The sequence below is a fragment of the Sinocyclocheilus rhinocerous genome, unplaced genomic scaffold (genome assembly GCF_001515625.1).
Source record: "Sinocyclocheilus rhinocerous isolate Xijiao unplaced genomic scaffold, SAMN03320098_v1.1 scaffold838, whole genome shotgun sequence".
Classification (NCBI taxonomy): Eukaryota; Metazoa; Chordata; class Actinopteri; order Cypriniformes; family Cyprinidae; genus Sinocyclocheilus; species Sinocyclocheilus rhinocerous.
In genome coordinates this window covers 88,694-111,233 of record NW_015650710.1, presented here as the reverse complement: position 1 = coordinate 111,233, position 22,540 = coordinate 88,694, and the positions used below count along the sequence as shown (strand labels likewise).

At 37.4% G+C, this 22,540-nt stretch overlaps 1 protein-coding gene across 4 annotated transcripts in view; it reads right to left on the bottom strand.

The window, feature by feature from the left end:
* The window catches only part of LOC107712491 (probable C-mannosyltransferase DPY19L3), a 44,637-nt gene extending 26,061 nt beyond the window's left edge, over positions 1 to 18,576 (bottom strand). Inside the window, exons 1-16 of one of the 4 annotated variants that reach the window (XM_016517762.1) lie at positions 18,566 to 18,576; positions 18,177 to 18,307; positions 16,951 to 17,078; positions 13,577 to 13,667; positions 11,088 to 11,209; positions 10,830 to 10,975; positions 9,743 to 9,866; positions 5,867 to 6,001; positions 5,652 to 5,783; positions 4,443 to 4,544; positions 4,162 to 4,235; positions 3,717 to 3,875; positions 3,017 to 3,139; positions 2,485 to 2,596; positions 977 to 1,033; positions 576 to 658 (exon numbers count right to left, since the gene is read on the bottom strand). In XM_016517762.1, the coding sequence (XP_016373248.1) occupies positions 576 to 658; positions 977 to 1,033; positions 2,485 to 2,596; positions 3,017 to 3,139; positions 3,717 to 3,875; positions 4,162 to 4,235; positions 4,443 to 4,544; positions 5,652 to 5,783; positions 5,867 to 6,001; positions 9,743 to 9,866; positions 10,830 to 10,975; positions 11,088 to 11,209; positions 13,577 to 13,667; positions 16,951 to 17,078; positions 18,177 to 18,285 (1,697 nt within the window). In that variant the 5' untranslated portion in view covers positions 18,286 to 18,307; positions 18,566 to 18,576. The other 3 variants (XM_016517758.1, XM_016517761.1, XM_016517759.1) reach the window with 3 other exon arrangements.
* Between the last annotated feature and the right edge of the window lie 3,964 nt (positions 18,577 to 22,540).

Genomic DNA, 22,540 nt, shown 5'->3' with positions numbered 1-22,540 from the left:
GCAGAGGATCAATTGGTGAGTGATGTAATGCTAAATTTCTCTAAATCTGTTCTGATAAAGAAACAAACTAATCTACATCTTGGATGGCCTGAGGGTGAGTACATTTTCAGCTATTTTTCATTTTTGGGTGAACTATTCCTTTAAAGACTGTGTATGCCAGACTGATTCGTTATTATGTGTTTGTAGCACTTAATATAAAATGCTGCTAGCGGGAGGATTTCTCAATTATACTAATTATTGTGTGAGCAGCAAAAAAAAAAAAAAAAGACTCAACCCAACTCCATCACAGTCCATACAGCGTATAGCTAAATAAAAACAGACTGTGTGATGATAAGGATGGATTACTGCAAAAGAAGTTTGGCATGCAGATGCGAGGGACTTCAACACTTCTAAAATAAACAACTAAGTAAATTAAAAATTTATATAATATTAATATCACGCTCTTATCGATGCCAATGAGTACCCTTCATAGTGCCATCGGTGGCTTGCGTGCCTAGGGTTGCAGACCTCTTGTCTGATCGTTGTCTGCGAGAGTTTGCTTGTAGCGTGTAAGAGGAAGATTACAGCTGCTTTACCTGATCCACTCCATTAGCTCCACAGTGTCTGGGTCATAAAACTCTCTCAGCTCAGAAATCTCCTCCATCAGTCTGGGCCAGAACTGTCAACAGAAAGACAGCGACTGAGATGGAGGGAGAGTGTGAGACTGCTGTAATGGGAATGACTCACAATAATCAATGATCAACAAAGCAGCCCAACAAACATCCAAATACACAAACATACAAACGCACAATTCATATCTGATTGCTCATTCCCGCATTGTGGAATCAGAACTCTCCTAAATAACACGCACAGTGTGATACGAATTCCATTTACGTGCACTAGGATTCCTGCGTGACTGTTTATGGCGTACAGTGACCCAGGCAGCTTAACAATATATGCAAATAGATACATGACAGCATAGTTGAAAATGTCTTACCTTGTAATAAAGAAATGCCAGTATTACAATAGGAACAGAGTACCTGATCAGTCTCATCTGTGGAAACAGATTAATAACATAAATGGATAAATAACCATATAAATGGGAAGAAACAGGACGTAATGGTTTAGGATCGAGGGCTTTAACTACATTGCCACCTAGTGGGGAAATGAAATGTTCAGCTGTGTGCACACTTGCACATTTATGCTGAAAAAAGAAAACCATTCCTTACTTGAAATTCAATATTAGTTAATAACATTGAGCATTACAGCTTCAAAATTACATTTGTATATAGCGATATGTGATAACCGTGGGCTTCCATACGTGCTGAATTTTATTATTAGACCCATGTTTTTTTGCTATTGCTTGTATTGAGTATAGAGGAGAGCAGGGTAAACTGGGTAAACTCTATTGTATCCTTAATCTACCAAACCTATTTGTTATATGAACATATAGAAGTGCACGGGAAACACAGTCAGTAAATTTGTAACATTACAAACAAAAATGTAAAAAAAAAAAACATTGCATATATTTTTGCTTATGTTGGTGAATCGGCAACATAGTCATGTGATAGTTGCTGGGAAGCAAAGTGTGGCTGATGCTTTGGGTAAGATACTGTGAGAAAGTTGTGAGCTTTGCAGCCAATGCAAGAAATATTATTAGAAAATGTTGAAAATTGCTGCACTAACTGCATTAAACTTACAAAAACGTTAAACTTTTTTATGAAAACATGTTTTGATTTAGGAAAAATGTTTTATGAAAATGTGAATAATATGCAGGGAGATAAGACTTGGAATTGGACTGTGCATTAGTAAGCGACTTTTATATGAAATGTAAATTATTCATGTGTTCCTCTCACATTACACAACATAGCCCTAACATGAGACAAGTTTCACTGGAAAACATTGCTTTTCATTAGACAGTCATATTTATACGGAATATATATCCTGAAATATGTTACTTCTTATTACTGTGCATGTTGTCTCATTTCTCCTTTTCTACAGCTCAGACCTTTCTACTCTACAATGCGTTTATGTGTGCATTCAAAAGTTTTGGGTAAGATTTTTTTTTGTTTGTTTTTATCGTTAGAAAACTTTTATTCAGCAAGGACACATTAAATTGACCAAAAGTGACAGTACAGACATTTCTATTACAAAATACTTATGTTTTAAATAAATGCTTTAGAACTTTCTACTCATCAAAGAAGTATTATTGATAATAATGAGAAATTTTACTTGAGCATCAAATCAGCATATTAGAATGAATTCTGAAGGATCATGTGACACTGTTGTAATGGCTGCCATCACAGAAATAAATTACGTAAGATATATTAAAATAGAACAGTTATTTTAAATTGTAATAATATTTCATTGCTGTTTTTACTCACATTTTCCAAACTTTTGAATGCTATTGCCAATATCTCTCATTTACAATGTATGTGTCTGCTAAATGACTAAATGTAAATGTAATGTAAATGTGTGTTTGTGTAACAGATCTCAGTGGCTCACCGTGGTTTTAGTGTTGCAGTGAAGGACCCTCAGATACAACGACCACACCTCCTTACCACACACCCCAAAGGCAGCGAAAGCACACATGTGGCCAGTCCACAAATATTTCATCCTGCCAGCAGCAAAGATAGAAATCTATCATAAAGCTCAGACAACAGACTGCAAACATGAAAGACTCGAACAGCATTCATTTTCAACTCTATTACTATTTCTGACACCAAACTCAACTTTATGAAGCTATATCGCAATGTTCTAGCATAATTCATTCATCATTAAAATCTCGAATGAACCGTCAACTTGGGATACGGACTAATAAGATGAAGAAGATCACAAATCAGAAGCGGTGTGGAGGACAGGAAATGAAAGTGGAAGCAGAAAAGAGGTTGAAATTGAGATGCACCATAGCAGCAGCAGCAGGGAATGAAATTACAGACGGTAGAGTGAGGAAAATACAGAAGGAAAATATTTGCATGGAGGGAAAGAGATACGTGGTATGAAAGCAACAACATTTTCCAATTTACAACTTGTTTACCTCATAGTGGAAAAGGCGAGCAGGCCGAAGAAGACGGTGTGCAAGAGATTGTAAGCGACGTCCGGACGCATCCTAAAGGTCCTGTCCTCTTTCTCCCTGCTTGCTTGGCCTGACCCATTCGTGCTGGGATGAAGAATTAGGAATCAAACAAGAATACTACCACACATTAAAACATATTAACAGCTGTATTATTCAGAGTTCAAGCGTGTGTGTGTTTTCTTAAAGTCTAGAAGGGTTAACAGCCTATCTGATTAGTGTGTGTGTGTGTGTGTGTGTGTGGTGCAAAGCCTCTGGGTGTTTATGGGCTCCTGTGATTCTGATAAGAAAAGAGAACAAAAAAGAGGGCCACAGCAGACCTTAAAGCAACAGCAAATCTGCTTTGAACTGAACATAATAACACATTTAAAAGCCCTAATGAAAAAAATACATCTAGTGTCCAATTATTGTGTAGCACATCTAATAAAGACTAATAACTCTAATTGTAAATTAGCATTATGACCTGTGGTGGACAAGGTGGTTATGAAGCTATAATCACTGCTCTGTTGGTCATTTTTTCAGCCTATTTTTGTGCTCTAATTAGAAAAATGAACATTATGAGAATATTTAAATTCCCAGATACACGTCTCGTTAACGTGTAGCATACGGCATGGTAGTGCGCCTGAGCATTTCCCACAGAGAGGAAGTGATGCGGTAGTTTTACCTGAGATTAGAGAGCGCCACCAGCAGCAGCAAGATGAAGAGCACACTGAGTGTGCACAGATACGGATAGAGCAGCACTGTGCCAGCCAACCGCTCAAATGTATCCAATGGCAACAAGCCAAAAGCCTCTTCGCACAGATAGAGACTGGCATCAAAGTCTCTGAAAGAAAGAGGCAGGGAGGTAGTGCGGGCGGCAGGATATATATTACACAGGTTATTGGGAGCAGCAATTCATCTGATCAACTGAAATGGCTTCATAAATATCTAGTAGATGAGCAGATTATATTGTGTGCCAGATGTTATTTTTCCACCAGAGCTGGACGCGGATTAATGGCTCGCTCTAGTCTTGGAGTAGATCTCACTTCTGAATAAGACACCACGATATGGCATTTGACTGATGATAAAAGGCTTAGATGTAGCGCCACAAGAAATGACCAAAGACTTACCTCGTTGCCCCGAAGCCAAACTTGGCCTTTATGAACTTAAAGATGTGCTCGTCGGATTTCAGCTGGAGTATTTTCTGTCAATTAAAATGGAGAGAGTGATGGATGAAATCATTCAAGTAAGTGTCTCATGAGATCGGGGATGTGGGTTTTTATGAGAGTGAGATATGAAGAAAGACAATGAGAGTGAAAGCAAAGCTAGTGTCTCAGGAGGAGATGGTAGAGAAGCTCTATTTTATCATTAATGACAGGGCAGACGATGTAGAACACGATTCATAGCTCACCTTGGCTGAATAATTGATGGTGAAAGTTAATGTGAGGACTAGGAGTGTGTGAAGAGCCAGTTTTCCTACTCGTATGACAAAGCCGCCCGTCTTTAGTCCCGTCTGAAAGCCACACATGCACACAGCAGGTATTAATAAATAAACTACAACACTATTCTTAGCCTCAGTTTTCAATCAAAATAGAACTGGGTGTTAGGGAACACAGATAAAGCTTGGGCAAGAAAACAAAAGTGATGAAGTGTCTCATGTAAACATTTTTTAGTCTAAAACGGATGGGATGCGTTTTCAGGAAATGTCTTTAAAGTAATTGCTTTCGGTTCATAGTGATGAGTGTGCCTACTGTACTTAGACATCGCCATCACATGGAACTGACCTAATACATCATTTATTTAGTTGCACTAGGCCTAATTCATTATACAGGAAATATCAATGAGCACATGGGACTATTAGGAGAAATGACATTAGTGAGCCTGTAACACACACACAAAAAAAAGATGCTTTACATCTAACTGCTTCACGTGTCATTTTTTCCATCTCACCACTAATTCAAATAAAGTAAACAAATTTGAAAACAGATTCTTTTTGATTTGTTTATTTGTTTATTTTTTATTTTTGGCAATTCAGAATACAATACTAGAGCTCACATCCCAGCAAGCACATATACAGCTCATCACTGAGATCATCTGGAAAGCATTGTGTTTACTTTAATCAGATTTGTGTACAAACATTTGATCATAATCTTTAAGGAGCATATTAACATATTCAGTACAGTCTAAACCATAAACCTTACAAGGAGATCTGCTTAATGTCATTCTAAGATCTGACTAAATGCTTTAGAGCAGGGGTGGCGAACGTCAGTCCTGGAGAGCCGCAGCCCTGCAGAGTTTTGCTTCAACCCTAATCAAACACACCTGAACAATCTAATCAAGGTCTGAAGGGTTACTAGAAAGCTACAGGCAGGTGAGTTTTAATTAGGGTTGGAGCTGAACTCTGCAGGGCTGCGGCTCTCCAGGACCGGAGTTCGCCACCGCTGCTTTAGAGACTACAGTATTGCAGATGAGCACGCTAAAAATTACACACCCTGAATGAAAACACACATATTGAATAGATAAATGCATATGGTATCTGGGATTTCATGTAACATATATGTTCTTAGAATCACAAAAAATGGTTTTATGCTCTTACTTTCCCAACTTAATGTGCACTGACCTGGAAGTGTTTGATGAAGAGGGCAGACACAATGAAGCTGAGCACCAGAGAGCCCAGAATCATAGAATTGCAGAACTGCAGTAACCACACCAATAACAGATTCAACACCTGCATCAGGTACAGAGAAACCACCTACAGGCAGAAAGAAATTAATATCCAACCTCACATGAACTTCAAAAGGTGGAAAGTTTCTCAAATGTGTCTTTGAGTGTTACCTGTTCCGCTGTGAGGAAGTCCAGACAATCCAGAGTAAAGATTATAAGGGCCTGCACCAGCAGGACAAACTGATTGAATTGCCATGTCAAACAGAAGCAGAAGGTGGAGACGAACACCAGCCACAGTACCACCCTCTGTGGTAGAAAGCACATGAACGCAAAACAATGTTCAATTCTAATCACCAAACATACAAAAACCTTGTTCTTTCTTCAGAGCTCATACAATGAGAATATTTCCAGTGATATACCATATGTCAGGAAAGCAATTAAGAGTCTGTGCTGAGAGAACATACTGAGAGAGAACAAATATGTGCTCGGCAGAGTAAATATTTCACACATACACTTGCAATTGCTAACCTCCATTTCATGTTTCATAAAACTATTTCACAACAGCAGCAAGCAGTCAGACATATTTATCACAACGTACTGTCTCATATTTTCTCAGTTCTTCAAGTCATATTTTCTTTTTTTCATTATTTGCCATTTTTCATTAATTTGCCTAATGAGTAAACAAAACTGACTGACTTATTTAACTGGATTACATTTATTTAAAGCTGAAGTTTGTCATTTTTCTGATTCTTTCTCCTATCTCATTCTAATACGGAGATAATGCAATGTAAGCCATTTTTAGATTCATTTCCCTGAAAATTGTAAACACTGTGGCTCTGTGGTGCTATCACAACGGTCCTGTCCCAAATGGCACCCTAAGCCCTCACAGTCTTCCTCAGAGCCCATACTTTTGTGATGTAATGCTGATTTGACTGTTGGGTAGAAATCTGCAGTGGAGCTCGCCTTAGACAAACGGGACACCCTACAGTTTTGGTGAACATGGGTAAATGGCGGCCACTGTGAGTCTGCAAGAGTACAAGTGCACATAAAGTGTGCCATTTGGGACAAGGCCAACATTTCACTGTTTGAGCATCCCAACCAGGGGTGCGTTTCCCAAAAGCAACTATGGTCGCAAGTTCCGTCGTTACCAAAAGATTTCAGTGGAACTAACTACCATAGTTAGCTAACGATGCTTTTGGGAAACGCACCCCAGCTTGACACAGCAACACTGTTTTAACCAATAGTTTGAATTTGGGGCAGGGTTATCTGTTTATCCAAATAACTGAAGGCAGAGGGAGTGTTCAGAAACATATTTTTCCATTTCCATTTGGTGACGCTGATGGCACAATTTTGGATCTAGCTCATGTCATCTGGTGACAGTAGTTCTCAAGTCAACAGTTCTTGAGAGTCAAATTTAACAAATGGTTGCAACATTTCCCAAAAACCCCATTACACTAGCTGAACTGAGAACAGTCTCGGACTTGGACATGTCTGCATTGCAGATATTTATTGAGTGAGCTGCTGAAATTATAGACCTTAGTCAGGGTAGTGGCATATTTAATTTTTGATAGAAATTAAAACAAGGCCGTGATGGCTAGAAGTATAATGTGTTCAATGGATTGCACTGTTGTTTAACAACATGTGAATTGTTCAGCTGATTGTTCCAAAAAAAAAAAAAAAAAACTCTGTAGACAAAACTGCATAAAGCAGTTTTAAAAGTTGTGAGTTGTGAAAAGTAGGGGGTGTACTGTAGGACCTCTATAGAGCATGTGCCATTGTAAAGACTATCGTCAGGTTTTACTAAAGACGCGCAGTGATGAATTAGCGCTGAAAAGGCGTGGACACAGTTATTTTTGCGCCTGACCTTATTGAATATGCATTTGTAGGAGTTTCCCTTTCAGACGCAAAATTTATGGGAGGAAAGTATTCAAATGAATCAGGCAACACGATTTACTAACGTTTATGCTCATCAAATTACTGGTATTTGCGCCATTATTTAACACCCAAATAAAGCCTGTCTTAAACTATTTTGCGCTTGAAATGGTTGCAATTATTGTTGCTAGGAGGCGGCACCGCAGAGAACAGAGAGCGCGTGGTAAAAGGGAGAGGATTTTTTCCACATGTATTAATTTATTTAGAAAGCAAGAAGAACATATTGTCCAAACATATCGTTTGCCAAATGCCAAGCCATGTTATTTTTAATTTGCTTCAAGAAATAAAAGACGACTTGGAATCCCCAACTAGGAGTCACGCACTACCATACCAGCTCTATCAAAAACTTCTTGCATACCTTAATTTTTTGGCCTCCGGTTCTTTTCAACGTACTGTGTCTTCTTTATTTCTTTATTCTTGATTTGTGACTACGCTAATTTGCGCTGCGCTTGGTATATTGCGTTGGTCGATATGTAAATGAGATGTTGCGTCTGTGTTCTTTAATTTGCGCATTGTTAATAAATAACCCGCAGAAATTTCCACGCCCATCGGCACTGTTTTGGAATTGCGCTCACGTGCTAATTTGCCCTGTTTAGTAAAACTGGCCCTATAAGTCTATCCCTCACATCCTGGTTTTCATCTGCATAAAATTCAGCATGGTGTCTAACCTAAGGTCTATGAGCATGCATGAACCAAAGACTTGAATGAGGGGGTGAAAGGTAAGTTTCTTTAAAAACAAATGCATAGTATATGCATTTATTTTATATATAAAATACATTATTTATTTAATAATATTTAAAATAAATATTATTTATTTATTTTTAAGCAATATTTATTGTGCCAACCCAAAGAGGCACAAAATCACTTTCACAGACTTTTAAATTAACTGTTCCCTCCTGGTGGAATGACCTGCCCAACTCAATCCGAGCAGATGAGTCCTTAGCCATCTTCAGGAATCGGCTAAAAATACATCTCTTCCATCTTTATTTGAGCCTCTAACTGTAGCACTCTTTATTCTAATTATATTCTTTATAAAAAAAAAACACTTTTAAGACTTGCACTATTCATTTGCTAACTGCTTGTATTATTAAAAAAAAAAACACTAGCTTCTCTAATCTTTTTGTATTCTATCTATTTGTTTATTTATTATACAATTAACAAAAGCAAAAAAAGGCCTCTACCACTAGCTTGCTCTATAATTTTTTTTATCACTAATCTGAATCTGAAATAGTAATGGAATAGACATCTAAATTGATCAGGATATAAGATTACCTGGTGAATAGGTTTTAGCTGTGGCCTTAAGTAGCAGGTTATGGCAGCCACCTGAAGAGCAAAGAAAGGTATTGACCAGTTCTCCCTTAGTGAGATGGTAAACTCCACGCGTGTGGTGTCCACTCTGCACACAAATCAAGCACAGAAAACACAAGCTTACGCTGTCAGAAAAGAAAACATAAGAAAAAAGTGAAAAGAGTTGTAAAAGTGTTATTTTTTCAATGCTACAGTATTTTCTACAATGTAGGAACAACTATAAATAAGCCATTCACAAGTTGATTTCCTACAACGTGTAAACTTTGTGGTGCAATCAAAACATTGTGCTGCTTGATTGAGCTTCCCAATCAGCTCAACAAATAGTCTGGCGTAGGAATGGATTGTTCCTTAAATATTAATACTGCTCCAGGGGGAACATCCTATCAGGTGCCTGTGCCTGTAGTACTGAATAAAAAGAGCTCTAAATGACAAATTTCATTTTAGTGCTGTCCTTGAGAGTTTCAATTCACATTTTGAGAAACATATCAGAATCGGCTAAAAATACATCTCTTCCATCTTTATTTGAGCCTCTAACTGTAGCACTCTTTATTCTAATTATATTCTTTATAAAAAAAAAACACTTTTAAGACTTGCACTATTCATTTGCTAACTGCTTGTATTATTAAAAAAAAAAACACTAGCTTCTCTAATCTTTTTGTATTCTATCTATTTGTTTATTTATTATACAATTAACAAAAGCAAAAAAAGGCCTCTACCACTAGCTTGCTCTATAATTTTTTTTATCACTAATCTGAATCTGAAATAGTAATGGAATAGACATCTAAATTGATCAGGATATAAGATTACCTGGTGAATAGGTTTTAGCTGTGGCCTTAAGTAGCAGGTTATGGCAGCCACCTGAAGAGCAAAGAAAGGTATTGACCAGTTCTCCCTTAGTGAGATGGTAAACTCCACGCGTGTGGTGTCCACTCTGCACACAAATCAAGCACAGAAAACACAAGCTTACGCTGTCAGAAAAGAAAACATAAGAAAAAAGTGAAAAGAGTTGTAAAAGTGTTATTTTTTCAATGCTACAGTATTTTCTACAATGTAGGAACAACTATAAATAAGCCATTCACAAGTTGATTTCCTACAATGTGTAAACTTTGTGGTGCAATCAAAACACTGTGCTGCTTGATTGAGCTTCCCAATCAGCTCAACAAATAGTCTGGCGTAGGAATGGATTGTTCCTTAAATATTAATACTGCTCCAGGGGGAACATCCTATCAGGTGCCTGTGCCTGTAGTACTGAATAAAAAGAGCCCTAAATGACAAATTTCATTTTAGTGCTGTCCTTGAGAGTTTCAATTCACATTTTGAGAAACATATCAGCTTTGACACTTACCTGAATTGAGATGCACACTGCATCATAACAAGCATCTATTTACACCAGATGGACTGCAAAGGTGAGTTTTGTGTGTATGAGAGACTGATTGTGCACACACACCTGTTGAGAATGTACCAGACTCCACTGAGGGCTCCAGCCAGCCATGAGTTACTGAGTAACCAACTAGTGATAAAGAGGGCGATGACATACACTGTCTGCAAAGCAAACGTGGTGCAATCAAAACACTGTGCTGCTTGATTGAGCTTCCCAATCAGCTCAACAAATAGTCTGGCGTAGGAATGGATTGTTCCTTAAATATTAATACTGCTCCAGGGGGAACATCCTATCAGGTGCCTGTGCCTGTAGTACTGAATAAAAAGAGCCCTAAATGACAAATTTCATTTTAGTGCTGTCCTTGAGAGTTTCAATTCACATTTTGAGAAACATATCGGCTTTGACACTTACCTGAATTGAGATGCACACTGCATCATAACAAGCATCTATTTACACCAGATGGACTGCAAAGGTGAGTTTTGTGTGTATGAGAGACTGATTGTGCACACACACCTGTTGAGAATGTACCAGACTCCACTGAGGGCTCCAGCCAGCCATGAGTCACTGAGTAACCAACTAGTGATAAAGAGGGCGATGACATACACTGTCTGCAAAGCAAACACTGTGTAGATGTAGAAATAAATTGGCTCCAAGTAGGTCTGCAAAACAAACAGACACACACATACATACACAATGGGAAAAATAAGCTGATTCTGCAAAAGCCCAAGAGAATCCATGCATCTTACAAAGAAAACAGAAGTGACTGAACACCTGGATGGGAAGTATTCTGTACAAAATGCTAAGGAACACTTCTTGGTAGATATTCATACGCTGTAGGATGTTTATTGTTCTCTTTGATTCAGTAGTGTTGTCATGAATTAGCTCATAAAGACCTGTGAACACAAGAACACACACAAACCCGGTAAACTTACAAAAAGTCAAAATTTGCACAAATAGACTTTGGGCCAGATTTACAACAGGGCAAATTAGTACGAGAGCGCAATTCCAAATCACCGCCGATGGGCGTGGAAATTTCTGCAGGTGATTTACTGACAACGTGCAAATTAAAGAACGCAGACGCAACATCTTATTTACATATCGGTCAACGCAATATACCAAGCGCAAATTAGTTAGTAAATCGCGTTGCATGATTCAGTTACTCCCATAAATTTTGCGCCCTGAAAGGAAAACTCCTACAAATGCATATTCAATAAGGTCAGGCGCAAAAAAAATAACTGTGCCCACGCCTTTTCAGCCCTAATTCTTCACTGTGCGTCTTAAGTAAATCCTGACAGTACTATTTTAACACCAATAGATGGTTTGCACTGGTGCAAGCTGTTAGTAAATCTGGCCCTTTGACTCTTATCACTTAGTATGAACTTAAACTGGTTAATTTGATGAATTATGTTATTTTGTAGTACTGCAGCTATGCAAGATTCGCTAAAATCAGAGCCGATCCTCCCTATACGCAAAATATGCAAGCTGCGTAGGGCCCCTGAAACACCAGGGGGCCCCCTTGCTCTCAAAGATGATTCTGTCTTCTGTCACATGATCCTTCAGAAATCATTCTAATATGCAGATTTAATGCTCAAGAAACATTTCCTATTATTATCAAATTTGAAAACAGTTGTGGTGCTTCATATTTTTGTTGAAACTATGATTAATTTTTTCATACATGTGTCCCTGCTAAATAATAAAAAAATTATAAAAGATTTTTATTTTCTTTAAAAAAAAACTTTTAAACAGTAGTGTACACTGATTTTTATTTAACCTTATTGTCTGTCTGTGTAGACAACAGTATGTAAATCACACAAAACAACTGATTGATCAGCAGCAGTGACAGTACTCTGCTTTAGACATACAATTATTTTTCTTTCCGTGTTTACTATGCTGCCTTACAAAGGAAAAGCACAATACCTACATCAACACTAAAATATAGAACATTTTATTTGGATACATTTTGACTGCTTTTAGTATCAGTCTCACAATCAGTTTTCTTTGAAACATAGTTGAGCCTAACCCATTTGTCATAGACAGATCATAGTCGAAGAGACTAGTATTTTGACAAAATGTGTAGCTACTATATTTTGCCTTTGTATAGCAGTATGGCTTAGATAACAATTAGAGCTCATTTGCAGGCAATGACACTTTGATTTGAAAGGGTTCCATTATTGTAAATGCAGGACAAAATTTCCACTAAATGGTATAATGGAAGTGGATTCCAAAATTAAACAACCTCAACCTACTTTATACTATCACATATAGTAGGCTACTACAGCTGTGACGTTTTACAGTAATCGATTTCTAAGATTGCTTAATAGAAAAACAATGCTCTTAACATGCTTTTACTCTACTATAAGTACAAAGGCCCAATTGTGGTGTGTAGAGAACAGCTTTTGGCACCGCTGCGGTTCTTACCATTTCAGTCTCAATGGGTAATGACCTAATTGTGATGTTTTCAGTGTAGAAGCACAAAGAGAATCCATTCCAAATGGGGCTGTTAGGCCAATTAGATTGAGCAAAGACCACTTAGAGCAAAGTTGTACATTTCCTCTATTTTCTGAGACCGGTCACACTGATATGGTTATGTAATGAAGCATTCCTTTGATAGCTCTCAGATTACATAAGTGATAACAGAAAGCAGACAAGAAACTTGGCATTTTGGACTGAGCTAAATAAACTAAAAGGGAAAAACACAAATGGAATCAAGCATGTACATATCTGAAAATTTCTTATAAGTAAAGATGGTAATGAAATAATACTTTCCTTAGCAGTGGATCCCAATCCTGGTCATGGAGAACCCCCAAAAGTGCATGTTTTTGATGCCTTTCTTATCTGACACACACTTTTGATGACTTGGAGTCTTTACTAATGAGCTGATACGTTGAATCAGGTGTGTTTGATTGGGGAAACATCTGTGCAGTGTTTGGGGTTCTCCAGGACCAGGATTGGGAACCACTGTCCTATAGGAGCAATATTTCTACATTTATTTATGCATTTAGAAGACGCTTTTATCCAAAGGCGACTTACAGTGCATTCAGGCTATACATTTTTTTACCAGTATGTGTGTTACCTGGGAATTGAACCCACAACCTTTTGCGCTGCTAACGCAATGCTCTACCACTGAGCCTCAGGAACACTTTTCTTTACATAAAAAGAAAACCCAAGGACTTTAACATCAGTGTTCCATCAGAAAGATGACATGACGCAAGAGTGATCGTATAACCTGTAAACCTGTCTTGTGAATTAGATTTCAGTACCTTGCTGTATAGAAGGCGCCTTCAACATCTGTTTGTAGTAGGAGTAATAAAGGCCACATTCTGTCCGGAAGGAGATTTCACGCTCGACTTCCTACAAATGCAAGAAGAGAGGATAAGATTCAGTAAAAATGAACTATGACAAGAAGCACAACAGGAGTAAATGGTGTTAAAATGAAATACATTTCCAATCTGAGAAAGAAATCAGAGCAGCTATCTGACCAGAATAAACAGAGATTTCATTCGCAATAAAAGCCTTGAGGAAGAAAAAAAAAACAGGTTTTGTAAATATGGTGGAGTTTTATAGTGGAAGTGGTTTTCAGACAAAAAGATCCATATGCTCCACAAAGATTAGAGTCATATGAAATTTGGTTTGAGAAGACGACACTTTTATTTTTCTTCATAAAACAGCTTTAACGCTCTTTTTTTTCAGAAAAACTCAAATACAAAGAGGCAATTTTAAGATATAAAAGTATAAAAAAACAGAAAGCAACAATAACAATGGAAGATAACACAACGAGAACTGGTTGAAAAGAAAATGACCTAATGACCAAGTCTACTACTCCTGATACAAAGAGCGCACATTTACATTCACATTCACTTTGTTTAACAATGTTTCTTAGCAACATTCTTGCAAACAAAAATGGAGACAGATTCTTCTTCGGCTTACCTTTAACTGTGAAAACCACAGCAGGTTTTCGTGTATAGAATAAACACACCATGCATGAAACAGCCCAATAGCCCCTGCCAACAGTAATCCTGCTGCTATGACAGCAGCCGGCCAACAGTTTTGTCCTGGAATGTGATTCCATGAAAGCTTTACACTCTCTTCTGTGCCCCTCTGCCCACTCTTGTACTCCCTCGGATTGTCTTTCCCCCCAAAGTTTAGCAAAGGTGGTCTATCCTGGGCGGCCCCTGAGTTATCATCCAAATTGCTATTCCTCTTGCGACGAACCTTCATTCTCAAGGATTATTATCCTCCGTCTTCCCTGTCTTTCCTGAAGGTTCCTCTGTCTTTCTCTGTTTGAGACTGCAAGCTCTTTTGTTTATCGGTCTTTCCAGAGTTACTTGCCCAAAAACTTCATAGCACACGTATTAAAACAATAAAACAAAACCTCATGAGATCATTCTAAGCTCCGGTCGGGAACCTTCATTCTCAAGGATTATTATCCTCCGTCTTCCCTGTCTTTCCTGAAGGTTCCTCTGTCTTTCTCTGTTTGAGACTGCAAGCTCTTTTGTTTATCGGTCTTTCCAGAGTTACTTGCCCAAAAACTTCATAGCACACGTATTAAAACAATAAAACAAAACCTCATGAGATCATTCTAAGCTCCAGTCGGCACCAAACAGCAATCTGCCGGAGGAACATTTTACATGTGATCAGAGAGAGGGGCTGAGACAGGAAGGAAGGCATGTGGGCCGCACAACTGTGACCTCTTGGTAGTCAAGGGGAAAAAACATAAAAAGATGGGGGGGAAAAAACGCTTGGAACATCATTTAGAAAAAAAAATTAAGAACATTCGTAAAAACATTCATAAGAACATTCGTGAACTAACAATAGAATGACATCCAGTTTGAAATTAAGACTGTGTGGCGCTATAACCGACATGGACATGACTTCACACGCAATGAATTTAAAAGCGTCCCAAATGCAGCTGTCTGCCGCTTTAGGGTGGTGTCCCAGAAGAGGAACATACTGGACTTCAAATGCCTTTGTTCAAAAATAATGGCAATATCGTCATTTACGAAGCTAAGTATACTGGAAAACCAACTCCTGCTGAGAACATTTACACAGCGCCTCTGTGAAATGTACTGCTGTTTCCCATTGAAAGAGTGGAAACGATTAGAAAAACAATGTGGAATCCGTCTGCGCTTCTAATGGAGCTTTCTGCTGCAACATTTGATTAGCTGTTAACCAGTGGACATTCCCACAGCTCTCCCTCTGAAACAGAACAGGTGATTCATTTGCCTGCAAATAAAGCACAATCAAATGCTCGCTCAGTCATGGAGGCGTTTTTTATCCGGAGAATGAAAGAAACACATGGGGACAGAAACTGTGGTCATCCATTCACAGTCATCATTCCAGTCACGTTCAGAAAAGCAAAAGTACAGATAAAAGTAAGATGACTCATAAGCAAGCAGTAAAATACCAGCCAGCATGCATGAGCTTCCTTTTTCCACTGCTGTCACACGCTGACTTCATTTTAAACTTGAGATGACCTTTTTGTGCTCTCCATTCCACATGCTAAAACATTTTTTGAATAGGACTCTAATATGTCCATTGGTTACTTTTACAGCAATGTCCCCTTATCTGCAACCCATTTTGTCTTAGACCCTCTACTAACAATCTGAACCTGGTGCATTTATTTAGCGATAAAGCCCTCCAAAAATTGGGTTTGGAACCATTAGTTTACCCTGTCCACTTTATGTTGCATCTTTAACCTAGATGAAAAATGCAACATACTGTAATCAGGGGGCTAGTCCAGGATACAGTAATTATTCAACATGTTCTTTAGACTATTAAGTATGCCTGAAAGCATACAAAATAAAGACATTGCAAGTCTAAAAATACCCTGCCAACACATTGAGAAAAAAGCACTCTTATCTGGTGTTATGAAGTGTGGTGCATATTCAATTTTGTGAGATACATTATGTTCTGAGAAACAAAATAATCTGAGGACAAAATGTTCAAAGCTCACATGAAAGCAGCACAGGTTTGGCTCTTGTTAGATTCACTAAATGAAAACTAGGCCTTGGTTCCAACAAAAGATGCAAGTCACACACACACACACACACACACAGACACTTGCTCTCAAACTGCATTGCACAATAAATAAATAAATACATAAACTAAACTAACCCTATTGCAAAACCGGCGGCAGTAAATCTTGCACTGATTGGGAGATGTGGTTAAACTACTCCTGATCTGTATTATTTTAATGAGCGAACTGGGATACGGGGACATGCTGATTTATCCAACTGAACATGACATAACTTTTTTGGCATGGTGGTTTCATCTTTTTTCAGGTCTGGAAGTCATAACACGATCTGCAGCCCAAACTCTGGCTAACTGTTTATGTGCCTGTTACGCCACAGAGGGAAAGAAAAATAATCTGTCAGCACATATGGAAAACAATTCCTTTTCAAGAGGAAATGCATGAAAAATGAGACAGACGAGAACACCATCACTGACGAAATGCAAGCACACATTATGAATCTAGATCTCTTGAGCTGTTGTTTACATTAGGAACATAGCCTAAGAACACTAAAAATCCTTCAAAGCCTGAAAAGAAAATGAATCACAATGGAAGGTTGTCTCCCTGAGTCTCTGGATATTCACTGTTTCAGGACACTTAACATAAAAAAGCTCTGGACTTTACCTTTATATTGGAGAACCAGAGGTCATTTTCATGAAGTGTAGCCACATAGATGCAGCACAGCAAGCCCAGACTAATTCCCACTATTGAGCCAGTCATTACACACAAGATTGTCCACCATGAGAAACCACCTGGAGAGAATGACAACAATATTACCCAGACCATAATATTAAACAATAAACATGGTAAACAGGAGTAGAGACATGCACAGAGATCTATGATTAAAATTATATGACAATTTATGTATAAAAATCAGTGTTTTGAATCTGACATGTGATCAAACTTTAAATACTTTGTATGTTGATATTCATATCTCAAGGTTCTGGCATGATCTTAAAGTGATACTCCAACCAAAAATGAAAAATTAATTTATCATGTTGTCCTAGGTTTATGTGACTTTTTTTTTTTTAAAGATGAACACAAATTAAGTTTTTTAGAAAAACTATCGATCTCCGAGTCCATATAGCTAAAGCTTAAAAAAAATACTTAAAGTGAATACGACGGTTACCCATATGAAATTTCTACTAAAGTAAAGTGGTAAGTGTGTGTGAGAAAAATAACTGTCATACCCATGTTCATGAGTTCATGCTTGACTTAAACATCAGCCATTTGTGAAAAGTCACATATGCTCGTACAACAAAGGACCCTTTTTATAGACTGTGATAATGCGTTTCGATGGTCATCAGCATCATGAAGCTTTTTTTCATATTTTCATTTTTTTTTTTAATATATGTACATTTTTAACACTACACTTTGTATTATATCACCTTTGCATGAAATTACAAAGAAAAAAATAGTTAACAGCTTTGAGGGTGTTTCTAATGGAGCGGCTATGGAAGTGACAGTAAATTTGACATTGTTCTCTCTTCTGACAGCCATAATCAATTTCTCTCTATTCTTTTCCTTTTTTAATACAGTCATGAAAACCCTCTTGTGGATTTTTTTTCTTTTACTATTAGAGTAAATAGTAATGCAAAAAATATATTTGATGTAGTGTTCAAATTCACCACTATGAACGCTTATCCAAATATGACAACTTCCGCTCCTGAGAAACCTGGAAATGTGAAAAGAATCCAGTGACAGTCCTCTGTGCTTCCGCATTACTTCTTGTGTGAGTTCCACACACATGCTTACGGCACGCTTCACAACATGTTGACATTTTTTTCAGTTTTGGGTGAACTATGCCTTTAAATTCAATGGTATCTACTTTTGCAACAAACAGCACTGACCTGTTGCAAACCTCTCTCTGGGTTCAGCTGTACAATCAGGCTTCAGGTTCTGAACGCTGGGCCCCGGGTCCTTCCCTCTACTGCCCTTCCTCTGCCTGAGGGCAGTCATACTGGAAAACAGGCCTCCAGTCCTGGCAAAATATATGTTCAATAACAATGACAAAACCCATGTATACAAATCATATAGATTGATAGATAGATAGATAGATAGATGCATGTGTGACCCTGTCTGTGAAATCCAGGCTAAAGTATCAAAATCTAATGAGATAGCAAGCATCAAAGTTTGATTTTCAACTATCAATTTCACAATGATTTGAATCTTTGACATGGCCTTACTTCGTCAATATTAAATATATCAAGGTTACATTTTCGCATAATGTATGGCAAACCTGCGGTACTGAAAATACTGTTGTTTGAAAGTACTGATATGTACGAAGAAAAAAAAAAAAGCACACATTTAAAATTCATTTTTTTCTAAATCTTGTATACACTAAATGTATAATGTATAAAATGTATAAATTTCCACATAATTACTGCATAAACATAGCCATATCTAATCATGTTTGTTGGATGTAGTCATGTGATTTTCTTCAGACCCAAGCTTGGTTATATTACATGCAGTGTTGGGGAGAGAGTTATATAATTTAATTACAAAATAAATGTAACTGTAATCTGTTACAGTTACTGAGAAAAAAATGTGATTAAATCACAGTTACTTATAAAAACACACACACACACAGATTTATTTCCCAAATTGCATTGACTACTCCAAAATATGAAACACCAATGTGTCAGTGGTTTATGACACAGAATAGGACACATGCTTATTTGATAACTGCTTTATTACCTATTTGGGTTTATGTATGCCTATATGCTATATTTTTTTAAGATGAACTGTTTTTTTTTCCAAGGTATTGTAGATGTCAGTGTTTCCTGCCATAGCTATGCAAAACAGTTTGTGGTGTGCCTTGAAATTAAATTATTATAATCAATTCAAGTAATGAAGGATTTTGAAAGTCTAACAGTAGTACTGTAAGGTTAACTCTGCTTTAAATGTTTGAAAATGAATAACAATTGAAAACTTTCATTTGGAAAAGTAATCAAAAAGTAACCAAATGTACTTTAATAAAGTAATTGAACTAAAAAAAAAAAGCACACATTTAAAATTCATTTTTTTCTAAATCTTGTATACACTAAATGTATAATGTATAAAATGTATAAATTTCCACATAATTACTGCATAAACATAGCCATATCTAATCATGTTTGTTGGATGTAGTCATGTGATTTTCTTCAGACCCAAGCTTGGTTATATTACATGCAGTGTTGGGGAGAGAGTTATATAATTTAATTACAAAATAAATGTAACTGTAATCTGTTACAGTTACTGAGAAAAAAATGTGATTAAATCACAGTTACTTATAAAAACACACACACACACAGATTTGATTTATTTCCCAAATTGCATTGACTACTCCAAAATATGAAACACCAATGTGTCAGCGGTTTATGACACAGAATAGGACACATGCTTATTTGATAACTGCTTTATTACCTATTTGGGTTTATGTATGCCTATATGCTATATTTTTTTAAGATGAACTGTTTTTTTCCAAGGTATTGTAGATGTCAGTGTTTCCTGCCATGGCTATGCAAAACAGTTTGTGGTGTGCTTTGAAATTAAATTATTATAATCAATTCAAGTAATGAAGGATTTTGAAAGTCTAACAGTAGTACTGTAAGGTTAACCCTGCTTTAAATGTTTGAAAATGAATAACAATTGAAAACTTTCATTTGGAAAAGTAATCAAAAAGTAACCAAATGTACTTTAATAAAGTAATTGAACTAGTGAAATAGCTACATTTTAAATAGGGTAACTTGTAATCTGTAACCTATTACATTTCCAAAGTAACCTTCCTAACACAGTTTTTTTTTTTTTTTTAATTGTTTGATATATCACCCTGACTAGAATGTAACTATGTAATAGTGTAACTATGTTATTGCCTAATATTAATTGAGAATCTACATTAATAGTCCTTCCCTCTACTGCCCTTCCTCTGCCTGAGGGCAGTCATACTGGAAAACAGGCCTCCAGTCCTGGCAAAATATATGTTCAATAACAATGACAAAACCCATGTATACAAATCATATAGATTGATAGATAGATAGATAGATAGATGCATGTGTGACCCTGTCTGTGAAATCCAGGCTAAAGTATCAAAATCTAATGAGATAGCAAGCATCAAAGTTTGATTTTCAACTATCAATTTCACAATGATTTGAATCTTTGACATGGCCTTACTTCGTCAATATTAAATATATCAAGGTTACATTTTCGCATAATGTATGGCAATGTATGGCAAACCTGCGGTACTGAAAATACTGTTGTTTGAAAGTACTGATATGTACGAAGAACACACACTTTTAAGACACCCCAAGTTAATTAGAGAGTCAGGAATTCGCACCCTGGTTTGGGGTAAGTTATTACAGCTATGATGAGATAATACCGAAGTCCACATGAAAACATAATACACCTGTTTCTTCCTGCATGTTAACAGTGTGATGTACGTGTAACTTCATCAGCAAGCAATTAACAAAGATCATTAAAACCCGCCTCTTTTGCGGTGTTGACAAACACTTCGATAGGATACAACGATCCATTCCCGTTATACCGGAAACACTAGAGCTAACGGTGTCAAAATGTCTCCATTCACGTTACTTTATGACACTTTCGCGAACTACGGGCAAGTTCAACAGCCGGAGAGCGTCCGCGACAAACAAAAGAGCGCACTCGTGGTTATGATAGCAAGGACCGCGAAACAAAACAATAAAGCATCGCGACGCGCTTATTTCATTCATTCGTTCATTCATTCATCGGCAGGCCTGTGTTTTGCAGCGGCGTTTCCTGCGCACAGCTCAGCAACAATGCCAGGAGATCTCAGATCGCATCAGCCGCTGATCTCGTTCTCCGGCTAGGGGACAGGACAGGCAGACAGCTGCCTGCTGCCTCGCCTCGCTCGTTCCCCGTCCCATTCACTCAATGTAAAACGATGCACATTAATACGCGCTAATACATTCGCGTCTCTCACCCTGTTCAGTGACGCTCGTAGTTCCTTATCGGAATCGGATGTCCGGTAGCTCCTCCCTCACGGACAGTCGCGTTCAGCCTGCGAGCGGAGCGGCGCGGCGCATGAAAACAAACCTCTTCTCCATACAATTAACATGAATAAATATCAAGACAGAACATTAAACCGACTAGCAGTTCGTTAAATCAGAGCCGTGTTGTTGTTCCTCCGCAGCACACCGCGGCGTGGAGAAATGAAGGAGCAGTCATCCACTATCACATCCAGCGCCTCTCCCTCCTGAGAGACTCGCACCTCTGAGTCTCAGTACCTGTTGAACACCTGTGACCTGCCCCGGGACGCATGGTCACGGCACCCATAACGGCCAATAGCTCTGGATCATTTATATGGTAACTGTGCTAAAGTAGGCTACGGCACGGAATTATTTGCTAATGGTGATGAAAACAATTTAAAGTCCTTTTTTAACGTTGCTTATATTTTCTGTCGCAGTAAGGACAAAAACATTCTTTCACGCATGTTGTAATAATTTTTCGTTTATTCCAGTTTAAGTCAGTCCTATATTAGTTAGGTCCAATTAGCAGTGCAAGAGAAACGAAATAGGTATAGGCCTGATACACTGAATGTGTGACATGCACAAAATAATTTTATCAAACATTTCAACAGATTAAGCTGAAAATCAGCTGACTGCAAGCATCCCTCATTAATTTAATGAAGTGAGCATTGGATTTGTCAATATATGTAATATTTGACAGTACAGTGACAGGTAAAAAAAAAAAGCACACATTTAAAATTCATTTTTTTCTAAATCTTGTATACACTAAATGTATAATGTATAAAATGTATAAATTTCCACATAATTACTGCATAAACATAGCCATATCTAATCATGTTTGTTGGATGTAGTCATGTGATTTTCTTCAGACCCAAGCTTGGTTATATTACATGCAGTGTTGGGGAGAGAGTTATATAATTTAATTACAAAATAAATGTAACTGTAATCTGTTACAGTTACTGAGAAAAAAATGTGATTAAATCACAGTTACTTATAAAAACACACACACACACAGATTTGATTTATTTCCCAAATTGCATTGACTACTCCAAAATATGAAACACCAATGTGTCAGTGGTTTATGACACAGAATAGGACACATGCTTATTTGATAACTGCTTTATTACCTATTTGGGTTTATGTATGCCTATATGCTATATTTTTTTAAGATGAACTGTTTTTTTCTAAGGCATTGTTAGATTCCAGTGTTTCCTGTCATAGCTATGCAA